The sequence below is a fragment of the Lethenteron reissneri genome, chromosome 21 (genome assembly GCF_015708825.2).
Source record: "Lethenteron reissneri isolate LAM-NWPU_2019-01 chromosome 21, ASM1570882v1, whole genome shotgun sequence".
NCBI lineage: Eukaryota > Metazoa > Chordata > Hyperoartia > Petromyzontiformes > Petromyzontidae > Lethenteron > Lethenteron reissneri.
This window is the reverse complement of record NC_083799.1, coordinates 14,437,567-14,461,354: the sequence shown is the minus strand read 5'-3', so window position 1 is coordinate 14,461,354 and position 23,788 is coordinate 14,437,567. Positions and strand designations below refer to the sequence as shown.

The 23,788-nt window shown below is 50.4% G+C and overlaps 1 protein-coding gene across 5 annotated transcripts in view; it reads left to right on the top strand.

Moving 5' to 3' along the window:
* The window catches only part of LOC133345278 (formin-like protein 2), a 64,878-nt gene extending 47,930 nt beyond the window's left edge, over positions 1 to 16,948 (top strand). For all 5 annotated transcript variants that reach the window (XM_061555898.1, XM_061555900.1, XM_061555901.1 and 2 more), the window contains 5 exons: positions 37 to 200; positions 1,283 to 1,384; positions 2,392 to 2,481; positions 3,681 to 3,804; positions 9,154 to 16,948. In XM_061555898.1, the coding sequence (XP_061411882.1) occupies positions 37 to 200; positions 1,283 to 1,384; positions 2,392 to 2,481; positions 3,681 to 3,804; positions 9,154 to 9,257 (584 nt within the window). In that variant the 3' untranslated portion in view covers positions 9,258 to 16,948. The remainder of the gene's footprint in view (positions 1 to 36; positions 201 to 1,282; positions 1,385 to 2,391; positions 2,482 to 3,680; positions 3,805 to 9,153) is intronic.
* Positions 16,949 to 23,788: the final 6,840 nt, after the last annotated feature.

Here is a 23,788-nt window from a genome sequence, read left to right as displayed (position 1 = left end):
TGCGTTGTTGTTTCTGGCGTGCGCGCGAACTTTCAGTGTCCTTGGACAGCGTGCTGTCGGACGTCAAGGAGATGCAGCGAGGCATGGAGCTGGGCCGTAAGGAGCTCGCCGCTCTGCCTGACAACGCCACCTTGCAGGACTTCCTGGCTCACAACAAGGACACGCTGGAGCAGCTGCAGTGCGATGCCAACACTGCTCAGGTACCTGGAGAGATCACCGGACACGCAGAGATACAAATGACTAAGACACCCATATAGCCTCCGCAGACTGTTTGCGTGCGAGTGCCTGTGAGCTTATTCCTCTTAAGGCCTGCATGGCACACGAGCTAGTACTCTGGATAGCACCGCACCCGGTCACATTTGTCTCCCCGTTGCTGATGTTTACAGATGGCGCCAGGTACTCATTTTGAGGCTGAGCCGACCTAGAGGAGGCCCAGCACCCATCCTGATATAATTCGCCACTGATGAGAGCAAGTTTGCCAGGAGTCGAACTTGTGTCTTCGGGTTCGTAGGTCAGATCATGACGTGGCCTAAAACACAAAATCAATGAAACTGACTATTTCATAATCAGAACTTTGATTTAGGCTGTAAGAGGAATCCGATGAGCTATGAAGCTCTTTTTCACAGCTGCCCAGTAGGGGCACGGCGTCAGAAAGTTACAACAACAGACAATACAAAACAATAAAGTGCAAAGGTAAGAAAATCACTCAAAAAGTCACAACAACAATCTGGCTCTACTGCTGCTGCTGTTGCGGCAGTGGGGCACAAGCACAATGAACAAGAAACAAAAACACTCCACAAGCCCGTCAGCAAAATCTTCATTCTTCACCTGAAGACGGCTGCTTGCGTTGTAGCCGAAACGTCGTGAGAATTATTTTATTTTTTATTTTATTAGGTTTTATTTTTATTATTTTATTTCTTCCCTTCTACGTGACTTTACCGAAAGAACCAAGAAGATGAATCCCTGCAGTCACGAAAGCTTTAAATCGAAATACGTATGATGGGCAACGTTTCAGGCAATGCCCCCCCCCGCCCCGTCTTCACAGTGCACTATGAAGTCCAGGGAAGGTAGAGCGATCAAAAATAAGGCAGTTATGACTCGTGCAAATATCGGCCCGCGAAAACCAACGCATCACCTTCACGCCGTATATCGTTTTTACGTCGGATGTTACTTTTCTGTAAGAGTGATAGTTGTGTGCGTGTGTGCGTGTGTGAGAGTCACTCTCTCAGCTATGAAGGCGCGATTGACCCTCGGGACGTTTTGCATGGCGCGGTGTCTGCAGGAGGCGTACACGAGCGTGGTGGAATATTACGGGGAGACCACCAAGAGCATGCCTCCCTCCACCTTCTTCCCCTTCTTCGTCAGGTTCACCGCCGCGTACAAGGTGAGGCGTGGTGGCCGCCGCGGTGATGTCGCGGCTGCCACGGCGACGCGGCGGGTCGCACCGCCGCACTGGCAACTCAAGGGGTCGCCAAGTGCGATCACCCCGGTGGGGTTAAAACGACGGTGCAAATATCTCAAATCGCCCCCTCCACTCATCCCTCTCGCTCGCTATTCTACCCCCAACCGCTGTCCGCCCGGCAGTATAAATGGGTGCACCACAGTTAAGTCGAGCGGCAAGGTCACGTGTGGTGGGCTAAAGAGTGGGTTTACTCCCACGTATTACGAGGCGCCTGGCCACCTTGGGAGAGTAGACCAACGTACACTCTGGAGATGGATCTGGCGGGTGGCCCTTGTGCCACCCGTGGCGTGAGCACGACACTGCCGGGCTGCGCCAACTGAGACACCCGCCCCGCCGCAAATTGAAACTCCAAAGATGCAGGCGTCAGGGTCGGGATCTAAGCCACAATCTCCTGCATGTGTGCTCGCGCCACGTGTGTGGCACGGTGGTTACTTGAGGCTCGCTAACGGCCGCGGCTGTGTAGAGGTGTGCCGGCGATGAACAACACCCCCGACCTTCCCCCAGTGCCGGATGAAGCTAGTGCGGGGTCTGTAGCATGATGTTATAAAGGGGCCCTCAATGATACAAAAAAACACGTAAATATTAAAACACCAAATTTTTACTTGCATGGTAAAGTAAATGTATTTTTTCATTTGCTATACAGCCAGATAATACGACAAATCGCTAACCTCAAACACCCAGTCGTTCATTAAAGTAGAAGGCGGTATAGTACTATAGTAATAGAGCAAGTGCAGAATCACTGAACCGGAATTGATAGCTTGAAAGCATTGAGCGCGGGGCCCTTGAAAGTGCGGGGCCCGTAGCTACATATGTAGCTACTTTTGCTACTAGGATAATCCGGCACTTGCTCCCCCACCCCGCCACATCGCGGAAGGCCAGGCCAAGCTAAGCTGTGACGTGTCTGACGGTGGCGCCGCGCCCTCTTTCAGAAAGCGGAGCAGGACAACGAGGCCCGGGAGAAGCTCGAGAAGATGACCAAGAAAGAGGATCCCACGGACAACAGCCAACAGGAGGCGAAGGTAATGTCGGCAGTGTGCCTCTCTTCTTGGGGGACATTGACAGGCCAATCCGCAGGGCAGGGCCACACTCTATCTCTCTCGAGAAAGAGAGAGACTTTTTAATAAGTTTTATTGCCGCCAGTAGCAAAAGCACCGGAGGCGATATCGATATGAAATACACAAAGTCACCAGCAAACAAATGAAAATAAACGCTACAAATCGACGCGTTGTGGCGCTAAAAGCAACGCGCACAACACGAAATAAAAGCCACGTGGTGGTGGTGGTTGTGGGGGTCATCGCGCACGCCACGGTGACGAGCGAGCGCTTCAGAAGGTGAACACCACGAGGGTGCCGTGCACGCTGGTGCAGAGAGGGGCTTGTCCAGCTCCCCAGCGTTCGAAGAAGACGCGCTGCACATCACCGACACGTGTGTGGTACATCACCGACATGTGTGTGGTACGCGTGCTCCAGCCGGAGGCGCGCCTTAAGCAGGCCTCTGAACACTGGAAGCTCAGAGCAGCCGTCAGTGTCGAGAGAGACAGAGAGAGGGCTCAGTGTCAGCCTCTCACGAATAATTTCTGCCGTCGCAAATTTGGCGGCAAAAATAATGGCCATCTTTCGCACGAAACTTTAATATTAATAATTCACAGTCCCCTTCATCAATCCACTGCCGGTCGAAGATATCCCCGTGCTCTGTCGGTCATGGTGATTGTTTCACTATATCTCATTGTGCCGGTCATTGCCACTGGTTGGTGAAAATGGAGGCCCAAGATTTGGTCATATTTCACTGATGTCAACTGATGATCAAGTTAATATAGCGGTGCGCTAACCACTACTGCCACGAGTTCCCCTTTAATGGTAATTATTGACGTGATCTTTTGTAGACACTGCCGTGTAGCAGTGAAGTTAATCTATTGTCAACACTTGTCATGGCTGCTCACAACAATCCCACGGCCGTCTCTGGGCCTCGCATATCAGAGCTGAAATTGCACGGACTGTCACTCACTTCCTTAGAACTTATTTTTGTGTTTAGTTTGTTGTCCTTCCCCCCTCAACTCCGATTATCACGATTGACTACGTACGGTGCGAACAAAGTTCAACACACACACACAACTTGTCATTTTTTTCGTCGTCTTTAGTTGACGCCTAAAAGCCACGTTAAACGCACACCGAAAGTAAACGGGATCGTGATTTCGTGCGTCTGATATGCGCGGCTCCAGTCGGAGAGCGTGACTGCCAAGAAACCTCAGATGGACCTGATGGCCGAGCTGAAACGAAGGCAGCAGGCGAAGGAGCGTGTCGTCTACGAAGGCAAGGACGGCGCCATCGAGGACATCATCACAGGTGCCCCGCCGTCGCACCGCTGCCGCCGACCCACTCGGCGGACGCTCGCACGCACGCTCGCTCGCAAAGACAAACAACACCCACACCGTGCCGATCTCGTCAAGGAGTATAAACGCGAATTTCGGTCATCCTCGCAGCAGCCTTTTGGCCATGGCCATCAAACAAAGACGGCGGTCACCGCATCGAGCGGCGCTCTTTTTGATGCGCTTCTGCGGCCGTCTGGAACGCTCTTCCGTCTGATGTTAGGAATCCGCTGGAGCTATGCACTTTTAAATCTAGATTGAAAAATTATTTCTTTAGAACTGATTTTTGTGTTTAGTTTGTCCTTCCCCCGCGCCTCTGATTAACACGATTGGGTAGGTGCGATGCGAAAGTAGTAGGTCAAACATACAAAGACAAAGATCTCCTGTATAGCCTTAACAAGCTGTTGGGGCAGGTGCTGTTAGCACCTACCAAGGCCAGCACAGCACACGAGGGGGTGGCCAGCACCACGCCCGGCCACCTTTGTCTCCCCAGTGATGATGTTTACACATCGCACGAGGTACTCATTTGAGGCCGAGTCGACCTAGAGGAAATCCAGGACCGATTTAGGCAATGGTCACTTGTGTTGGCCGTGCGCGGCAATCGAACCCAGGTCTCTGGGTTCATAGCGCAGCGCTCACACACACACACGTGTACACATCACGTATGTACACACACACACGTCGTGTGTACACACACACGTGTACACACACACGTGTACACAGCACGTGTGTACACACACACACTTGTACACACACACACACGTGTACACAGCACGTGTGTATACACACACACGTGTACACACACACACGTGTACACAGCAGACACACGCGGCTGACAAGCCTCAGGGCTGGAAACGTTCGTCAGCGGTGGTGCCAGTCGGTCTGGAGCCCTGTGGGCAGAAGTCTATTGTTGGGTGCATCATCACCTGAATACGAACACGATGTGATGGATAGGCTACCTAAGTCCATGACGTATATCACGGTTGTGTGAAATAATGATGGGTTCAGACTGAGCACAATTACAATAATTTTGGAAGTAATAACTTTTATTCAAAAATTTATATTTGCGTTGATATTTGGTGCACCCCTAATTATTATTGAAAATGGGACCCTCCCCCCAATGTGTCACTTGGGGCCCCGAGGCTTTTTCTGAGTTGATTTGTGCAGAGCGTCACCGTCGGTGTGAATACTCTGGCACGGTGTTGTGGAAGTGGTGTTGAAGCTCAGGCTAAACTACTTACCGCTGTGTCTTCGTCATTAATAAACACTGCCTTTTGTGTAGACTGTATATATATACACAGAGCAGCCCAAAAGTCAGGCCACTGAGGGTTATTTCATTTATCTTCTTGGTTCTTTCGGTAAAGTCACGTAGAAGGGAAATTAAAAAAAATATATAACATAATATAATGTTATGTTTAATTTGTATTATTTTATTTTATTATTTCCCTTCTACGTGACTTTACCGAAAGAACCAAGAAGATGATTCCCTGCAGTCACGAGAGCTTTAAATCGAAATCTATTTCATTTATTTTAACGCTGGCATTAAAACTTTTCAATTGTTTATTCTTTAAGGTAATTATTATCATTATTAATGTTTATTTGTGTTCTTCCTTTGGGTCACACTCGACAACGAACGCTGAATTAATGGAGGCAAAACAATAATTGATGGATGTTGAAAGATTACACCAGTAATGTTTACAGAAATCCGGGATTAATTGCCAAAGAGATTTTATGCATGCATGCATGAATGTTAATGGAAGTCAATTTGAACATTTGGTAAAATTAATTAAATCAGCCTCTATGATTTGTTAAAAACAAATACGATAACCGTACGTGCCCTGAATGTTGGGCCACGCCGTACACAGGGATGTGTTCAGCTCATGCTTATTGTGGCAACCGCAATGGTGGCCACGTGGAATTCGAATTAAAGTTTTGAGGCGGCGTTTGATAATGACGCCGGTGGAAAAGTCTCAAGTTGTCATTCAGACGCTGTCTTTCCGACAGACCTGTTTTGCACCTGAGGACGGCTGCTTGCGTTGTGGCCGAAACGTCGTGAGAATTATTTTATTATGTTTTATTTTATTACTTTATTATTTCCCCTCTACGTGACTTTACCGAAAGAACCAAGAAGATGAATCCCTGCAGTCACGAAAGCTTTACATCGAAATTTGTCCTGATTACCACACTTTTAGGTGTAGTTGTAAAAAAAAAAATCACAATTAGTTACAGTCCTTCTTACCACCATCAGGTTTCGCTTTCATAGATTCACCTTTTACAATGCACTTTTAAAAGGTGGCAATTTCTTTTCCCCAGACATATATTGAGGTGTCTTTTTCTCCTGTTCGCTATTATTTTCGTTAATGGCTGCCCTTAACCCTTGAGTCGCCTACAGGGCTGCGTTGACGGGAATTCTGCATGTAGCCACGTGATCAGTTTCAACCCTCTGCTTCTCTTCAGCAGACCACTGCAAATTCTCTCCACCACGGCCTCACCCACCCCCTCCAAATCCCTCACCTCAAAATCCACATGATCCAAAATGCCACTGCAGATAGCTGACCCGTATCTCGATGCGTTACCGCATTGCCCCAATTGCTCTGATCTCTCCACTGGCTCCCATCGTCACTGTCGTCAGCATCCTCCGTGGGCTCGCTCCTGCCCCCCTCTCGTCTCGCTCCGCTCCCTCTCCCAGACACTTCCTGCTCCATTGACGAGGCCATCTGTCTCCGAATCACCCACAGTTAACCTTCACTGAGCGGGGGGTCGCGCTCCTTCCCTTCTGCTGACAAGTCGTCTGGGACTCTCACTCCCCCTTGCACGCGTCTGTGCCGCCAACTCCCTCCCTGCCCCGGCTTCAAATCTACTCTTCTTCTCTACCTATGGCTGCGTGTACGTGAAACTTCTTTCGCACCGTACGTAGCCAACCGTGCTAATCGGAGGTGCGGGAGCTGCCTGTTTCCTTCTGTCAAATAAATAAACAAACGCAAACACGGCACACACGCGCACCTGCTGATTGCACGTGATGCGCTAGCTCTGCTATTTTTTGTATTATTGTTATTGTTGTATGATGTTATTATCACACCTCCGATGGACACGGTTGGCTACGTACGGTGCGAGAGAGGTTCAACGTACGTGCACACGTTGCATGGCAGTCAGCATGCCCTCACTTACTTTGACACGATGCGTGGCCGCGCAACGCTCTGCTCAATGCTCCGCAGCACTTTTACTTTTTGAAGATCCATCAGACGTGGACGCCTTTTTATTTTTTATTTCCCAGGCGATAAGAGCAAATTTTGACTGAAAACGTCGGTTTTTTTCTCGCTTTATTTTATTATTTTATTGTTATTATTTTTCCTATCTACGTGACTCTGCCGAAAGAACCATAGGATACGATGAGAGCAAAGTCAAATAATCTGCGCGATTGATACCGTTTGGTAAATATTAATTCTTAATGATGGTAAATTTGTTTTTGAGATGACCGCACAACTTTGTCCTTGCCTCGTGCTGACTGCACGGGACCCGTGGCCCGTTTTTAGCTTCACGCGGCAGGACGGGATGGAAGTGAAGGGATCTATTTTTGCCGACCGGGCGTAGAGCTCAGCGGTTTTACATGCCGCACGCACCGCGGCGTTTGCCAGCGCTTCCCGCGAGCAAAACGAAAACGTTTTCATCCCGAAACGTCTGTGCGACAGGGAGCGCCGATTCTATCGGAGGCTCTTTTGCTGTCGGCACGCTCGCGGTGTGTTTTGTTTGAGGATCGACGTTTGACCCAACGTTTATATATATACATTTTTTTTTTCACGACCAAAATGTTACTCGTTCGACGCAGCATCCTCCGGTAGAAGACGAACGTGGAATATGTTACCCTCAGCCACAGCCACCATAAAATACCGGATGCCTAATGCATGACAGTGACGTGTCGCCTGTCAAATATGTGCAGGGCAGCCACGCGTTTGAAATTACCATTCACTCAACTGGGATCCACTACATTTTAACTCTCTCCAGACTCACGTTTAAATTTGATTTTGTTCAAATCACATCGGGTTTCTCCCGAGGCCTCCACAGACTCCCTGGCTGACGTTTCAGCGCAGTCCAGCGCTAAGCAGATGGGGGCAGAACTCGGTTCAATGCCTCCACATATCAGTGAATTAAAGTAGAAAAAAGTCCATCAGCAGTTTGGTTTTTGGGACCACGTTTGCCCAGCAGCAAACTCTGTACCGGTTTCGACCTTCTGCGTCTCATCGGCCAACCCGGTTGATCAAACTCTGCTGGCCTACGAGATGTTCTTTGAAAGAGCACTCCACGTAAACCATCGGGCCCTGTTTCAACAGCAATAGCGATATTATGCACAAACTATGTTTGCGTTTCAATCTTGATTTTAAGCTTTCGTGACTGCAGGAATCCATACTATTTGGTTATTTCGATAAAGTCATGTAGGAAGACAAGAAGGCTCACCTGATCGAGTCGCTCTACCTTTAACACCTGATGACGGTTGCTTGTGTTGCGATCGAAACGTCTGATCTAGTATTATTTTTTCTACCTACTTGACGTTACCGAAAGAACCAAAGAGTATGTTTGCGTTGTTTGTAAACCATTGGGTAAAATCGCAAGTCAGCGGAACTCCGTATAGCAGAGCACAAAACTCACTCGTGAGCAGAGACAGCGACCATGTGACCAAGCGGCTTCTAGGGGTCTACACCACGGCACAGAGCACTGCTCCGCATAGGTCACGCAACAAAAAGCCCCCCTCCCTCCCCCCCCGGGATGTCAACGTTGAGCGAGTGGTGGTGGTGGTGGTGGTTGTTACAGACTCCACCACCCACCTGCTGGGCCACGAGGCAGTCGAGCAAGTGGGTTGCTCACCGAATTGAGCGTGCGTCGTGTGTTTCTCCTGGCGCTAATGAATCCATGGGGGTGGCAGAGGTCAGAAGTCTGCACGCCACCTCCTCCTAGCCCTCGCAGGTCGGCAACCTGAATAACAAGAAGAGCCGATTTTTTGTTCGAATTCAGAAAAAAAAACAATAATCAATATCTCAAGAGCCACAATGCACTGCGGCGAATACGAGACGGCGGTCCTTCGTGAACAACGTCACGAAGCGGTTTCTGAAAGAGCCGCATGCGACTCCGAAGCCGCAGGTCGACGAACACCCCCCCCCCGTCCTCGCCCGACACGTGGACGCACGCTTCTCGCTACAGTCTCCGCGCGATCCGTGAGCCTTGCGGTGCCGCGGTGTCCCACGCTGAGGACGGTTTGGCAACCGGGGCCTGCGGGTGGCACTGGCGCCGCCGGCTCTCACACGTTGCACCGCTGGGCCCCCTTTCCCCGCAGATCTGAGGAACGCCCCGTACATCCGCACGGCGGTGGGACGGCGCAACTCCCGCAAGCGCGACGAGGCCGGCGTGTTGGTGTCCAGTTCGGAGATGCAGCTCTGAAGGACGGGGGGCGGAGAGGGGCCGATGGTCTCTGGTGGGACCTGCCTCGACAGCCCTGGTGGACGAGGAGGAGGGGTCCTGGTGGAGGGATCTGGAGAGTGTGAGAGGATGTCACTTCTTCGATCCCGACGCAAGACGCCTGTATATTTGGAGTGTGAATGTCTCGCTCGCCGTGGATTTTTCGCCGAGTCCTCCGGTTTTTTGTTAACTCCACATTTCGAATCGACGTGCGTTCAGAGAGCAGTTTTGGCTGCTGTAAATTTGCAACGTGATACGCCACTTCGTTAAGCCATCATTTGCGCTCCTGAAAAAAGTTACATAGCTCAGTGGGCCTTGCCTGTTAAAAAAAAAAAAGTTTAGTTTTAGTTTATGAGAAGTCAGGTGAGTGATTGGTTGCGGTCACGAAGCTAGCATTCCATGCCTGTACCAGATACCTTCTCTGCCGCACTGTAACCTCCGACTGCGCGTGATCAACTCATTAGCAACTCGCGTCAAGCCACCTCCTAAATAGCCCAGCGTCTGATATCCCTAATGATCGGTTTAACGTCAGGCCCAATATCAGTCCCAGGGGCCTCGTTAATTGCACAATTGAGATTGTGGCTGTAAACGGGGGGAGGGAGGAGGGGGGGAGACGGGAGCGGGGTGGGGGGATACTGGGGGGGGGGGGGGGGTGAGAGAGACGGTGGAGGGGGGGAATTATAATTGGAAAAGACGACGGCAATCAACAGCAATTTCAATTAATCTCTCAATTAATTTCCTCAACTCTATTGTGCAGGTTTCTACCCTAGGCATGACTGCTGCAATGTCTTAATACAGTGCAATTAGTTAAAGGATTATATGTCGATTTAAAGCTTTCGTGACTGCAGGGATTCATCTTCTTGGTTCTTTCGGTAAAGTCGAGGAGACGGAGTCTGAATATCTCCTCGACAGACCTGTTCTCCACCTGAGGACGGCTACTTGCGTTGTGGCCGAAACGTCGTGAGAATTATTTTATAATGTTTTATTTTTATTATTTTATTATTTCAATTCTACGTGACTTTACCGAAAGAACCAAGAAGATAGTTTTAGGATCTGTGTGTCTATCCGCTCTAGGTACGTGCCGAAGGTTGTGTTGTGGTTGCGTGTTTTGTCGGTCTGCCAAAAGAAGGGATCGAACTCGTTTGTGTAAATAGAGGGGGCTGCCAGATACTTCTTCATCTGGCACAGGTTGAGTTTGTTGCAAGCGCTACTCACTCGGGGTAAAGGTTCAACTCCAGAGCCAGGCAGGAGCTTGGGCCTTGCATCACCGCACAACACGAAGGACCTCGGTTCAATTCCACGTACGGGTGCCTTTTTCCTGTGTGGAGTTTGTGTTTTCTGCTCCCATGTCCTACATGGGGTCCCTCCGTGGGTCTCCTTTTTCTCACATAGCTATGGGCATCAGAATCAGAATGTTTCTTTATCCTGGATGAATCCGATAAGCTATGAAGCTCTTCTTTTTACAGATGTCCAGTAGGGGCGGGTCAGAGAGTTACAATGACGAACAATACAAAAAAAACGATGTGAGTGCAAAGGGAAGCAAATCACTTAAAATAAATTAATAAACCAAAACTAAATAACTTTTATTTTACCAAGTAAAGCCTACAGAGCTATTAGTTAATTTTCAGACGCAACCTGGCCACAAATCATAGCTCAATGAAAGTGGCATATCGTGTGGAAATGTACAGCAGCCAAATAATCTAAACGTATCGTGTAAGTGGTGGTGAGCAAACACCCTATGCTTAAGACGAGTATTTGGACTGAGTGTGGCTGTATTGGGTAGAGTCGGTGAGTACAAGAAAGTCACGATCACTCAGCCACCGCGCTCCCGATCAGATTGTTTGCTTCCGTCCGTAATCCTGCAGTGTTGCATACTCGTATTTCAGGGTTTGACGAAAATCTATATTTTTACAAGTCTGAACGTAGAAAAGAATCGAAATATAAATGCTTTGTAAAGACTGTGTTTTATGCTTTTAAGCGACGTTGAAATTCTGTTTCCAAAAAGGTGAAAGGTCAAATGTGTGTTATGCAATTAAGAAAAAAGAACGTAGCATTTTGTAACATAATGGCTGTCTTGACTCCAATTGCGAATACTGTTATGAAACCGGGGTTTTCAAGGGCCTGAGAGGTTTGAGTGGGAAGGAAATGACAGGGACCTCTTCTCGTGCCGTCCTGGAGACCGGGATTCATTTCCGTGGCCCCGGGTCGCTACGAAGCCTCGGTGCCCGTGAGCGCGAGCCCTTTGTTCAGAGCAATAGAAATGTTCACGTTGTTAGATTTTTTTGAGATCCAAAAAACATTATCTCAGGTGAATCTACCCACGCGGCCGATGAGCACGCTCGGCTACGTGAGGTGCGGACGAGGTTCAGCGTACGTACTTATATTAAACGGCGACTTGTGGAACTTTTTTTTGCTGAAGCTGCAACGTGTCTTTAAATTTCGATTTAAAGCTTTCGTGACTGCAGGGATTCATCTTCTTGGTTCTTTCGGTAAAGTCACGTAGAATGGACAGACCTGTTCTCCACCCGAGGACGGCTGCTTGCGTTGTGGCCGAAACGTCGTGAGAATTATTTTATTATGTTTTATTTTTATTATTTATTATTTCCATTCTACGTGACTTTACCGAAAACGTGTGTCTTTGTCGTTACCTGCCTTTGTTAGAGCGACGTGTCCAGGTGGGGTTTGCGCTGCTCGCCATCAGCGTTGCAGCAGTTAGCGTATTTCCAAAAGGTCAACGACCGTTGCCCTTTGCTAAAGTTGTGGCTGTGTGAATCGCTCTCGACACGATAATAATCGGCGCTTTTAAAAAAAACATCGCTTTGCGAGCGCGCGCGACAATTCGGTTTGTTTGGCCGAGTCCGGTTCGCGGAGGGTTTCACGACGCAATCGTTGCTCAGATTACGACGTGTCATGCCCACTCACCCGTTGTGGTTTTCGCGGCTCGCTCGTCCTACGAATGCGTTCGCCGAGAGCGATGGAACGGCAGCGTCAGGCGCGAGTTCCGTTTTGCGAGTTGCTAAGCCTGAAACGAGCGCTAACGCCCGAACGCCACACGGACAGATGCGTGACACGACGACGCCTGACTGACGGTGACGCTTGCGATGTCGAGACTGGCTCGGGGTATTTGTCGCTGAAATGTATTCTGTTGGGAACGCAGTTTCACGTGGGGTAGGTGACAAGTGTTCGCCTTCTCGACTTGCCCACCCCTTGTTAAATGTACCAGCGACTTGAGCTGTGGGTGGGCACACACAATCGACTGCTCACAAAACGAACGGCGGCCCCGTGGCACCATCCCTCCTTATTAGACTCGTCCCTCTCACCCAGCGCGACACCGCTCTTTGCAGGGTTGCCACGTCTCGCGTCGGACGCTTGCTCGGGGCTCGGTATACTTGATGCGCTGCCGTATGCAACCCTTGGCGCTAATTGGTTAGAAAGGAAGCTGCTTGCTTGCTGCTGCTGCTGTTGCTACACAGGGCCGTGTAATCGCAGAGGGACGCCTTCGCCTGCCCCTTCCTCTTCCCCAACGAAAGTCATTGCTTTTTTCTCTTCCTCCGTGGCACAAGCCAAGTGACAGGTTGGCTGCGTACACGCAGCGCCGCTTTGCACGTGTCCCTTGCGTGGCTTGGCGATTGGCGGCATGAGCGCCTACCCCGGCGTATGAGCGCCTACCCCGGCGGAAGCCACGACGACAACGAAGTATGCCTCCCAATGAGAATGCCGATCGTCATAATCGTGAAACACAAATGCATAATCTTTGGTTTTTTCGGTAAAGGAGGAGGTTTTTTTGCTGTGGTTGTCCCACCTGATGACGCTGGCTTGTGTTGCGATCGACAAGTCGTGATCAATTATTTTTCCACCGGCGTGACTTTACCGAAAGAACCAAAGAGTATGGATTCCTGCAGTCACGAAAGCTTCAAATCAACAAACGCATGAACTGATTCGTCCGGCCGAATCGAATCTCTCTCGAGTCGGTGTAATCGCCCGGGCGCAGGTCGCTATGTCGTCGGCGTTTCATTCGCGAACACCGCTTCGCGGTTTGTCGCGATTCATCCATTCGCCCGTTGCCTTCGTACAAAAGCGGACGAGCGACCGCTAAGACTCAATAAGACCGCATGAAACCATTCGAGTAAATTATCCCCCACCGTGCCCCCCCTCCCCTCCCGCCACCGACTCCTCGCCTACACCGCTGTAGGCAAAGCGAGGTGGGGCCATGGACGTTTCTTTGTCAACTGCGCGCCGCTTAATCGGTTCGCATTGATTTCAGCCGCGCCACCATCAACGCGCGTGCCACTTTGAGAACGGCGCCCATCACGCCGGACCCCCACACCCCCCTACCACCCCCCCCCCTGCGGATCGAAGGGCTTGCGAGCTGACGAGAGGAGAGCCGGCTGCCTGACGCACGCTGCTGCTGGACGTGGCACCACGCCGTCGTGGGGAGCCGAGTCAGTTTGGCTGTCGCCAGTTTGATCATCAAGCGCACACGAGGAATGCCTCCTGCTACTGCTGCTGCTACCGCTGCGGCTGCTGCTGCTGCTGCGTGGGAGACGCTGATGCCGCCGGTTGTGTATTGGTCAGCGCACTCACTTTGCACTTGCAATCCAGAGGCCGTCGGATATCACCCCCCCCCCCCCAGCCCACTCCCCCTCCCCTCCCAGCCCACGCCCCTCCCAGCCCCCTCCCACCCCCCAGTGTAAACTAATACATCAAACGGTCGATCCGTTGCTTGCAGCGTGGTATGCGATGAAACGTGGATACTTTCGACCTCTTCCGAGACGTCTGAGCAGCGTGGAAGAGTAGGCCCAATATTGTCTGAGAGGGGAGCTCTCTACAGCTCCCCTTCTACTCGATGCCCTTCTGCTGGCAGTGGCGTGAGCGGAAGCAATTGCGGGGCTGCGCCTTTAACTCGACTCGACTCGAGTGCCATGTGCCCAGCAAGAGGATTCAGAGTGAAGTTGTTCGATCTACTCGATGTTGTTAGCTATCGCGGTTGCTGGCCATAGACGTTCATTACTTTTGTTGTTGGGCAGCTGCCTCCTGGCGGCGTTCTTGGTTCATTCTGCGGCGAGGAGTGAGAGACGCGGAGCCATCAGGAGGAGGCAGTCGGCAGGTGTCGTTTGGGAAGCAATTTACAAACCCCGGCGGGGATTCGCCCGCCCTTTGTTCGGAGCGTGCTTTTCACGATCCGCTTACACGACCATTATCCTCTCGTTTGCTCCACTTAAGTAACGTACCCTATGCACAAAGACAACGATCCCGTCCCAACTCCCCCCCGCCCGCCCGCCCGCCCGCTCACCAACCTCCTGTGGTTTGTAACAGGCTTGTTGGGGCGAGCGCTGTTGGCGAGAACCTATGAAGGCCGGCACGGCATATGACGGGTGGCCAGCACCACGCCCGGTCGCCTTTGTCTTCCCATTCACGATGTTTACACACCGCACCAGGTACTCATTTGAGGCTGAGTCGACCTAGGGGAGGCCCAGGACACGTTCAAATCATCGTAACCGGTGAGCGGGAATCGAACTCGGGTAGCGCAGTGCGCTAACGGCTTCGCTACCGCTCTCCACTCGCGCACGCACACACGCACACACGTGTATGTGTGTGTGTCTACGAATTGACGTGTATGGCTGTTGTTGTTGTTGTTTGTTGTAGTTTGCTTTGTTCGAGCTGCAGCATTGACCGTGCAGTGCCCAACACCGAGGAACGGGGCAATTGTCCTCGGCCCATTTTCACCTGCAAGGCAACGCGACGATTTGCGATTCGTATCTGTTTTCCAATTATGATCAGCGCTGCGCCCGTTAACGGTGTTATAAGAAATGTAAACACTCTGCTACAAAACATGTCTTTTTTAAATGTAAAAATAACAATAATAATTATCTGGTTTGTTGTGAGTTTGTTGAATTACTTTTTAACCCCTTTGACCGGTGTGCTAAACTGTTGGTGTGGTTTTAATGGCCGGGGTTAATACCATATAAATTAAACGCATTTCGAATCCTAAGGGTTGATGCAGGTTTTCCTGACATTTCGTGAGAGCGGAATCGCAAATAATTAGATTTCCGTGAAGGTGACATTTCTTCTTAATTAGAGCAAACGAGTCGAGCAAGGAGCACGTGCTGCGTGTTCCACTCATCGAATGTGGGAAGAGAGGGATGGCACGGCATCTTGGGAAGTCGGGGTAAATCTGGAATCCAGCAGCACCAAACTCCCTTCGCATGCGCGTCGAGGAGGTGCCCACAGCCTGGCTTGCCAGGATAATTCAGTACAGCAAATGTGGACGGCCCCCAGTTCCGCCTGTATGGGGAATCGAAAGATGCCCCCCGGTTTCCTCCCACGCGTAAAACACATTAATTGTTTGGAAACATCTTAATATATAGGGGACATCAGAGCTTGGGCAATTGTTGGCACCGATTCGCTATCTGGCTACCTTCCTGATTGTCTGTGGTTCCTCCTCGCGCCTCTGAATCGTTAACTCTCTTCACAAGAGTGGGCGAATTCTGTGCAGCGCATTGAAAGCTAAAATTATTATTTTTAATCTGAAAGATCAATTGACTCTGGTTATACAGAGGCAGAGGATGGCCGGGGGGAAAAAATATGGACTGATGGAGGTGGAAGAGTCATTAGAGCCACGAAAACGTCAGCAACTGATCGAATCTAATGATCGGCAACCGTGGAGGACTGATGTCTTCCTGTCGGAAGCTTGTGAATCTCTTGGCCTCTGCAAAAGGGCTGGAGGGAAAGAAGAGCCAGATTTAGTTATCGGGGTTACCTAGAAATAGTGCTAATGTCTTGCATTGCTTCCTTGGCCAGTTGAGTGGGTAAATTGGAATTAAATATATTGTCGGCGATACCAACAAAAATTTAAAGTCCATCGCTAGCCCTGCAACACTTGCACTGCACCTCCGATCAGCACGGTTGGCTGTGTACGGTGCGAAAGAAGTCCAACATAGATGCACACTGCTCTGCGAAGCCAATGTGCGTACAGCGTAGTGAGTTGATTAGGTGAGCGAGTGCAGAAGAGTATCGTGGATCACGAGGTCGAGCACCGACGATGACGCATCGGTCACGTGACTCTATTCGCCACTTCACGTTCGCGACGGGAGGCGATTTTGTAAGAGGCGCGCGGCGTTATGAGGAATGACGGGTTGGGGCGAGCACGTGGCAGCGCTCGTCTTACCAAACGCTGCTTGCGATGCGTTGGGTGCCGATCCTCGGTGGGGACCGTTCGAGGGCCACAGGGAGTGAAATTGAGCCCCATCCGTGGCAAATGCCTCCACCGACCAGCACGGCGAAAAGCACGAACACAAATAACCTTCAACGGTCTGACACGCACCGACTCGCGCGCTCTTGAGCCAACACGTCGCAAATCGAGGACATCAAAGACAAAAGCCCCCACGTGGAAAACTAGAAAGGATGAGCAGACTGTGGGGGCGAGTGCTGTTCGCGAAGGCCGCACGAGTGGGTGGGTGGCCAACACCACGCCCGCCCGCCTTTGTCTACCCTCCTGGAAATGTTTACACCTCGCACCTGGTACTCATTTAAGGCTGAGTCGCCCTAGGCCCAGGACCGATTCAGACATTTGTCACCGACGCTGGCCGTGAGCAGAAATCGAACTCGGGGTCGCCGGGTTCATCGCGCGGTGCGCTAACCGTTGCGCCACCGCTCCCCGCTGCAGACACGTACACACACAATTCACAATTCACATGTTCGGACAAAAAAAGCATCAAGACTCGCGGTGAGCGTTCTGCTTGGTAAATGAAGTGTCCATGTCGATGACCGATGTCCATCTCAACAGAATAAACATTTTTTTGCGAGAACTTACCGCCGCCTCTTATATGATTATCGTCATTAGCACCGGAAAAATTACCCGTGCTCTGTTGACAAACGTACACCAGCAGCCCACTCGCATTGTAACACGAAAAACACACAGGCGGGTCCATTCACGGCTTCTAAGATTAGTCATCGAAATAGAGCAAAACTATTCCTCGCATTTCATGCTGGGCGATGAGCAGGGCTCTCCAAAATGTCCATAACACCCACCCCGCCCTCCCCAACCAACAACAATATGAAATGAATTATAATTTTAAATGATTTATCGTAATTTTCAATATAGAACGTAACACCGCTTCTTTGAAAAAAAAAACAATTCTGAAATTAAATCGGCCCTTTCATTTTTAAGAGGAGCATTTACCGCCACTTATTTCTTTGATGAATGAGAGCCCGTGCCCTCATAAATAAACAAGGCGTAATGGTCGGTTATTACCTCTGAGTGCGACCGCGCAGAGCTCGCAATTAAGGACTAGGAGCACAGACCCGGCGCGCGTGGGTTGCGTGGGGAGCGGTGGTGTAGCGGTTAGCGCGCTGCGCTACGAACCTGGCGATCCGAGTTCGATTCCCGCTCATGGCCAACATCAGTGACGAACCGTTCCTGGGCCTCCCCATAGGTCGACTCAGCCTCAAATAAATATCTGGGTGCGGTGCGTAAAAATATCGCCACCGGGGAGACAAAAGCGGATGGGCATGGTGCTAGCCACCCACACCCCCTCGCGTGCCGTTCTGGCCTTCGTAGGTGCTCGATAACAGCACTTGCCCCTACAGTCTGTTAAGGCTACACGGGGGATCTTTGTATTTGTGTTGTGCGTGGGCGTGTGCAAATGCGCAGCGATGACGCAGCGGGTTAGCGCACTGCGCCACCGAACCCAGCCTCCCGAGTTCGATTCCCGCTCAATAACGGGTCCCGGGTAGATTCAGCCTTAGGCGATTACCTATACGCGGTGTGCAAACATCAGCGCCGGAGAGACAAAGGCTACTGAGCATGGTTGTATCGTGGTCGGCCCTGATAGTTGCTCGCTAACAGCACTTACCCCCCCCCCACCTCGCATCCATCGACAGTCTGTTAAAGGCTGCACGGGGGATCTTTGTCTTACTGCCTCTGCAGTAATCCCTTTGGTGCCCGAGTAATCACAAATACACCGGTGGCAGCTTCGGTTGATGAGTGTTTACTTGGCAGACCGAGAGGAGGTCCCCGAGATTGAGTCTCACCACATGCCCCCCCCCCCCCCCAGTCACCCACCCACACAGTGTCTCTCGAAACACAGACAACGTCTCTCCATCAGCTGTCGACCGCCGTTAAATGTAGGGATAGGCAGCGTCTGCACAGAGCAGAGAACAGGGACGCGCGCAATAGGCATTAGATTCCATTGCACAGTGAAGAGGAGAAGGCGCATCCAATTCTTGGCGGAAGAGCCCCGCTCTGAAAGGAGAGCGTGCCCTACATGCCTGTGAGAAGTCACGAAAGAGTTGCCACCACCCACACTTTTGACCCCACCACACGACAACATGCCGTTCGGCCGAATGTCGGATGCGCATTCCTGTTTGCACGACTCACCCGTATTTGCACGTTTTCATTATGGGCCACAGGTTACGCTGGGGACTAAACAGCCGTGATAGTGTGACGACGTTTGTGGCGGAGCGACGGAGCGGCGGGGCGACGGGTAGAGAACTGCGCTCTGAACCTGGATTCACCTGAGTTCGATTCCCAGCCACGGCTCACATCCTTGACGAACGATATTCACAGACCCAAGTTGGGGGCGAGATTGTTTTGGGGAGGCGTTCATCTATTACCGTATTCTCAAAGGGTTGGGATGCGCACTATGTTGGTTATTGAGCACGATGGATGAGTACTATGATGGTCTTCTTGGTTCTTTCGGTAAAGTCACGTAGAAGGGAAGTAATAAAATAATAAAAATAAGATGAGTTCAGGCCATGTCATGTCTCTCACATACACACACACACACGTGCCCCAGGTGAGTCATTCATCAGGCTAACAAGGCTGCCCGCCTCTCTGCTCTTGATTTATTTGAATCGGGCAATTCAGAAACTTGCAGATCAGCTGCAGCGGAATTCCCTCCACTCCCCCCCACGTTGCTTGTGGTATCGCTATACGGAACGGCGGTTTCACGGGCAAAACACAGTTTTACAATGGGCGACAGCAGGCATGTGACTTCCCCGGCACTTGTTACGTGAATGTATCTAGAAATCAAATATAATGGGGGAAAACAACGACGGAAACTGCACAGCCCCATTGGCAAATCTACTGCTCGAGTGAAAGGCGTCGGTCGGTCGTGGGTTGATTGGCCATGCTTCACCACGCTGGTAAGTGGGAAGGGGAAGGGTGAGCGAACGGTTCAGATGTCACTCGCCACTGACGTTAGCCGTGTGCCGGGAATTGAACTTCGATGGCCAGGTTCACACAGAGCTAACCACTGCGCCACGGTTCCCAAGGTTATCGTCGGAAATATTTGCCAAGCGAATTTGTCTGTTCTGCCCATTTGCTTCAGAGTTGGGGACCGACTGCGTTTGTTTGAATGTAAGACGGAGAGACAACCCCGACATCGAGATGTAACCTCCCTCGCCTGGTCAGCAAGAGCCCGCAGGGGTTCATCCCGGACCCCTGACGATGCCTGCAGTTTGCATGTTCTCTCTCTCTCTCGTCGCGGTGGTAGCGCTGAATATTCCCCTCCAGTTTCTTTGCCCCCCCCCCCCACCTCCACAATTAGAAGCACGCGGTTAAATGATTTGGCCGCGGCAATAACATTCCCACGTGCGATGCTATCAGCCACTTCGATGAGCCTTCACGTGTGGCCAGGTGGCCTCTGAAGGACAGCTCGTAGCTCGGTGAGCTTGACTTGGTCTTCTTATTCTTTGCGCATGGCTTGCTGCAGAATAGCAGACGTGTTGTAGGGGAGCAGCAAGTCATCGAAGGTTTGCGACGATTTTAGTTGGTGCGTATATCGGCCGTGTCTTTGATGGCGCGCTGCTCTGACCGGGAGGCTGATGAGCGGCGTACGGTCTACTATGGTGACCGTATCGGTTGCGCTGAGCACTGAACAGAAAGAACATCGTGAATGTTACCATTTAAACTCTTTACCAGGTAAGCCCCACCGAGCCATTTAGCGCTTTTTCAGAAGCCAAACCGGCCACAAATAATAGCCCCAACGAAGTGGCTTCTTTTTCACGTGTAAATGTATACTCCTAATGAACGTGGGTTTTTTTTTACATGCGGAGGGAAAACACCCGAAGACAATCCACGCAACGACTGGGAGAGAGAGGAACGCCGACTCCAAGTACACGGCAGGCGGCAGGGTCGCGAACCCACGAACCTCCTGTGTACCAGGCGAGGTAGTCAACACCTAGCACTTGAAGCCTCTGCCTGCAAAAGGCAACTGGCATCGAGGGAGGGCCCGCGCGCCGCACCGCAGGAGGAGCTGCATGGGGTTCACCAATGCCGGACAGCTCGTCACCGCGGCGAGCGGGGATGTTTCTGACGGTCGGAAAACTCCCCACGGGCGTCGTGTTAAATTGTTAATAATGCTGCTACCGTTGCACCTTGTCGTGAAAAAAGAGAGAGAGAAAGAGAGAGAACAAAAAACCCCATTGAATTGTCAGTTGTCTTTTGATGTTCGAGACATAGCCCCAGCAGGAAAAGCTACTGATGTACATTTTTCATGGCGCTCCATCGGAATGGTGGTTCTTGGTAGAGTGGTGCTACAACAAAGGCTGATGGGTAATAATTTGGCAATGCTGCATGGTAGCGGCTAATAATTATGATTATATTATGTATTTACCTGGGAAGGCACACTGAGACCAAACACTATTTTTCAGGAGGGGAATATGTATGCGTACGTGTTGAACTTCTTTCGCACCGTACGTAGCCAACCGTGCCAATCGGAGGTACGGGTCTTGCTAAAATTGGGATGTTTGGACACCACCCGCCTAAGGAACCTGAAGACAACCAATGCAGTAGCAGGGGGGGGGGGGGGTGAACATACAAACTCTACACACCGGGAGTCACCCGAGTCGAAAATCTAACCCAGGGTCTTCATGTTGAGATACACTAAAGAAGTGGAATATCGAGGGCTGTGCTTAGTGTTTAAATGAAAATCACCTTGCAGGGGATGAGACCGGACTTTGCCGCTGATCTGTGCGTCGTTACTCCTAACCCATTGAAATTGTCGGCACACAATACAAGCCACAGCTGGGACTTAGCGATTCGTGATTGTCTGCGGTCCTTAGAATTCACGTCGCGATCTCCTTTAAGCCACATTTATACGCCGTGCATCTTCGTGGTGCGGCTCGAGCGAGGATTAGAGGGCCCATATTCTCATTTCATGAAAACATTGCAACGCGATCTTTATTTCATGTTTATGTGTTTGTCTAAATCAATGTTCCAAATGACACTCTCATCTGAGCTGCAAACTTTTCTCTCGCGGGGGGGGGGGGGGGGGCGGGAGGAATTTGGGGGGGGGGGTAGCGGGGTTTCATAAAGCGTAACATTTGCAAATCATTGAATACAGACACGGGCTTGGAGATAGCGGCAGAGGCCGCTGCTATTCACAATTACTGGACACGACCATCACGGGCAACGACGTAAAGCGATATTAAAATAGACGAACGCAACCCGACAGACAAGAAAATAATGGAATTAAATGTAGCGAAGAACGTCGCCTCGTCACCACGAGACTTGGCCGGAGCTGTGGATGGAACACCCGGACGACTTGCGAACAGGCGGGGGGGCATCCACGAGTTCGGAATCCTGGTTGGGGATAGACGCAGTCCAACTGGATGAATAATTCTTAGCATCACGTTGTGCTAGAAGTCCACAAGTAGCCAGCCTGTGAAGGAATTGGCACCCGCCAGGGGAACATGGAGTTTCCAACGCAGGCGCAGAGCAAGTAATGGAAGCGAGCAGCGACACGCAATAATATCCTTTGAGTTGGGAGAAGCGTTGAGTTCATTGTGAACTCAGGCACATCTTGCCACGGTCGCTTTTGTGCTGCCAGCGAACGGGAGCCTTATCGCAACGACCACTAATGTGTGCAGAGTTTATTTTTTTATCTCAATTGGAATCCGATTACTGTTCGAAGTGGTAAAAAAATATTAAACTAATAATAATAAGCGCGGCAGTAGGCAGGTGCACGATGTTTGTGTTGCGCGCCACCGTGGCGAAATGCGTACGTCCGACTTTAATGAGAAGCGGAGAGGGGTGTGGGTGGGGGGGGTCAAACATCACGGGGCCCGCGCACAATTTAAACCCCGCGAATAAAACGTCTCTCGCTAGGGCCCTCGTTGTCCGCGGGCGTGATTAGTGCTGACGTCAAGCCGCGGAAAGCTGCTTAAATGTTCTATCGACTGAAAACGATCGTGCAGGGGAGGGGTGGTGGTGATGGTGGTGGTGGCTAATGGGGAGGAGAAGGCAATTTCTTTAAAAGAGCACACAATGAGAGAACATCGTTAGTAATGCGTTTGGCATTTAAAGATCAGATTTCTCAAAGCTTCGTAGTTACACTCGGAAGCGGTATTTTTAATTGCACTTACGTAGCCACGGGCTGCCTTGCTCCGAATCGTTTCATTTCGTGAACACATTAAGCATGCAGCAGTAATAAAGGACTTTTGTTAATCCAGATAAATGACACTTGTCCCCCCTGGGCATTAAATATTGTAAATACAATGCAGTGCTCTATCGTGCGGTAATTAGCTGACATTTGATTCTTTTTTTGGTCACACAATTTATTTTGCAATCTTTAATGCCATTTTAAAAAATGCGAAAGCGGGATATCTTCACTGGAGTGCACTCGGCGCGCTCCGATGGGGAGGGCTTTGTCTCTAGCTCGCGATTTCGACGGCTAATTGGCGCGTGGCGACAGCAGCAGCAGTGCCGTGTGATGCGTGACGCCAGCGTCGGTGACGCTTCCCGATAGCGGCCGTCTCGTGTGCGGACCAATCGGTTTCAAAGACAATGCGTATATTAGACTGGTCAACACACTTTTTCTGCCATAAGGTATTCCAACGGTCATAAGGTAATTTTGGGGTACTGATTCCAAATCTGGCATCAGTTTTTGTCTATCACATCAGGTTTTTGAGATATAAAAGATTGCATTTTCAATAAAAACTGCAGAAGAAAAATATTAAATAAATGTGGATATCTACATAAAATTATATTATAAACACACTATCCTAAAAATACAGCACCATATTTTAACACTAAAGCAGTCACTGACTCGCAACAACTTGCAATCATAAGCGACAGAGTTAATTTCGGGTAAAATCAATGAAAATGTGGTATGCCGATAGCATAAAATGAGATGTGATAGAGCAAATCTGAGATCAGATTTGGAATCAGCACCCTGAAATTAGTCTAAAACAGCTGCAAAAGTCCAGGACAGAAAAAATAAATTGTTGACCAGTGGTATCAGAGTGTGTCTTGTTGTTTGCATTCTGACCAACAGTAGTGTGGTTAATGCAGACGTGATTACTTGTGAAAGGTTTCAGTTTGGTGTTTTAAAATCTCAACACCTGTTTTGTTGCCAGAAAAAAGAGGAAACCTTATTCTCATTTTTTTGGTCCCATGATGTAGCTGCTCACCCCGAGCTCTCATTACTCTGATAGTGGCAGTTGTCTTTGTGCTGTGCGCCTTTTGGCGTCCTCTGGTCTAACACCGTTTGAGACGAGACTCAAAAGAA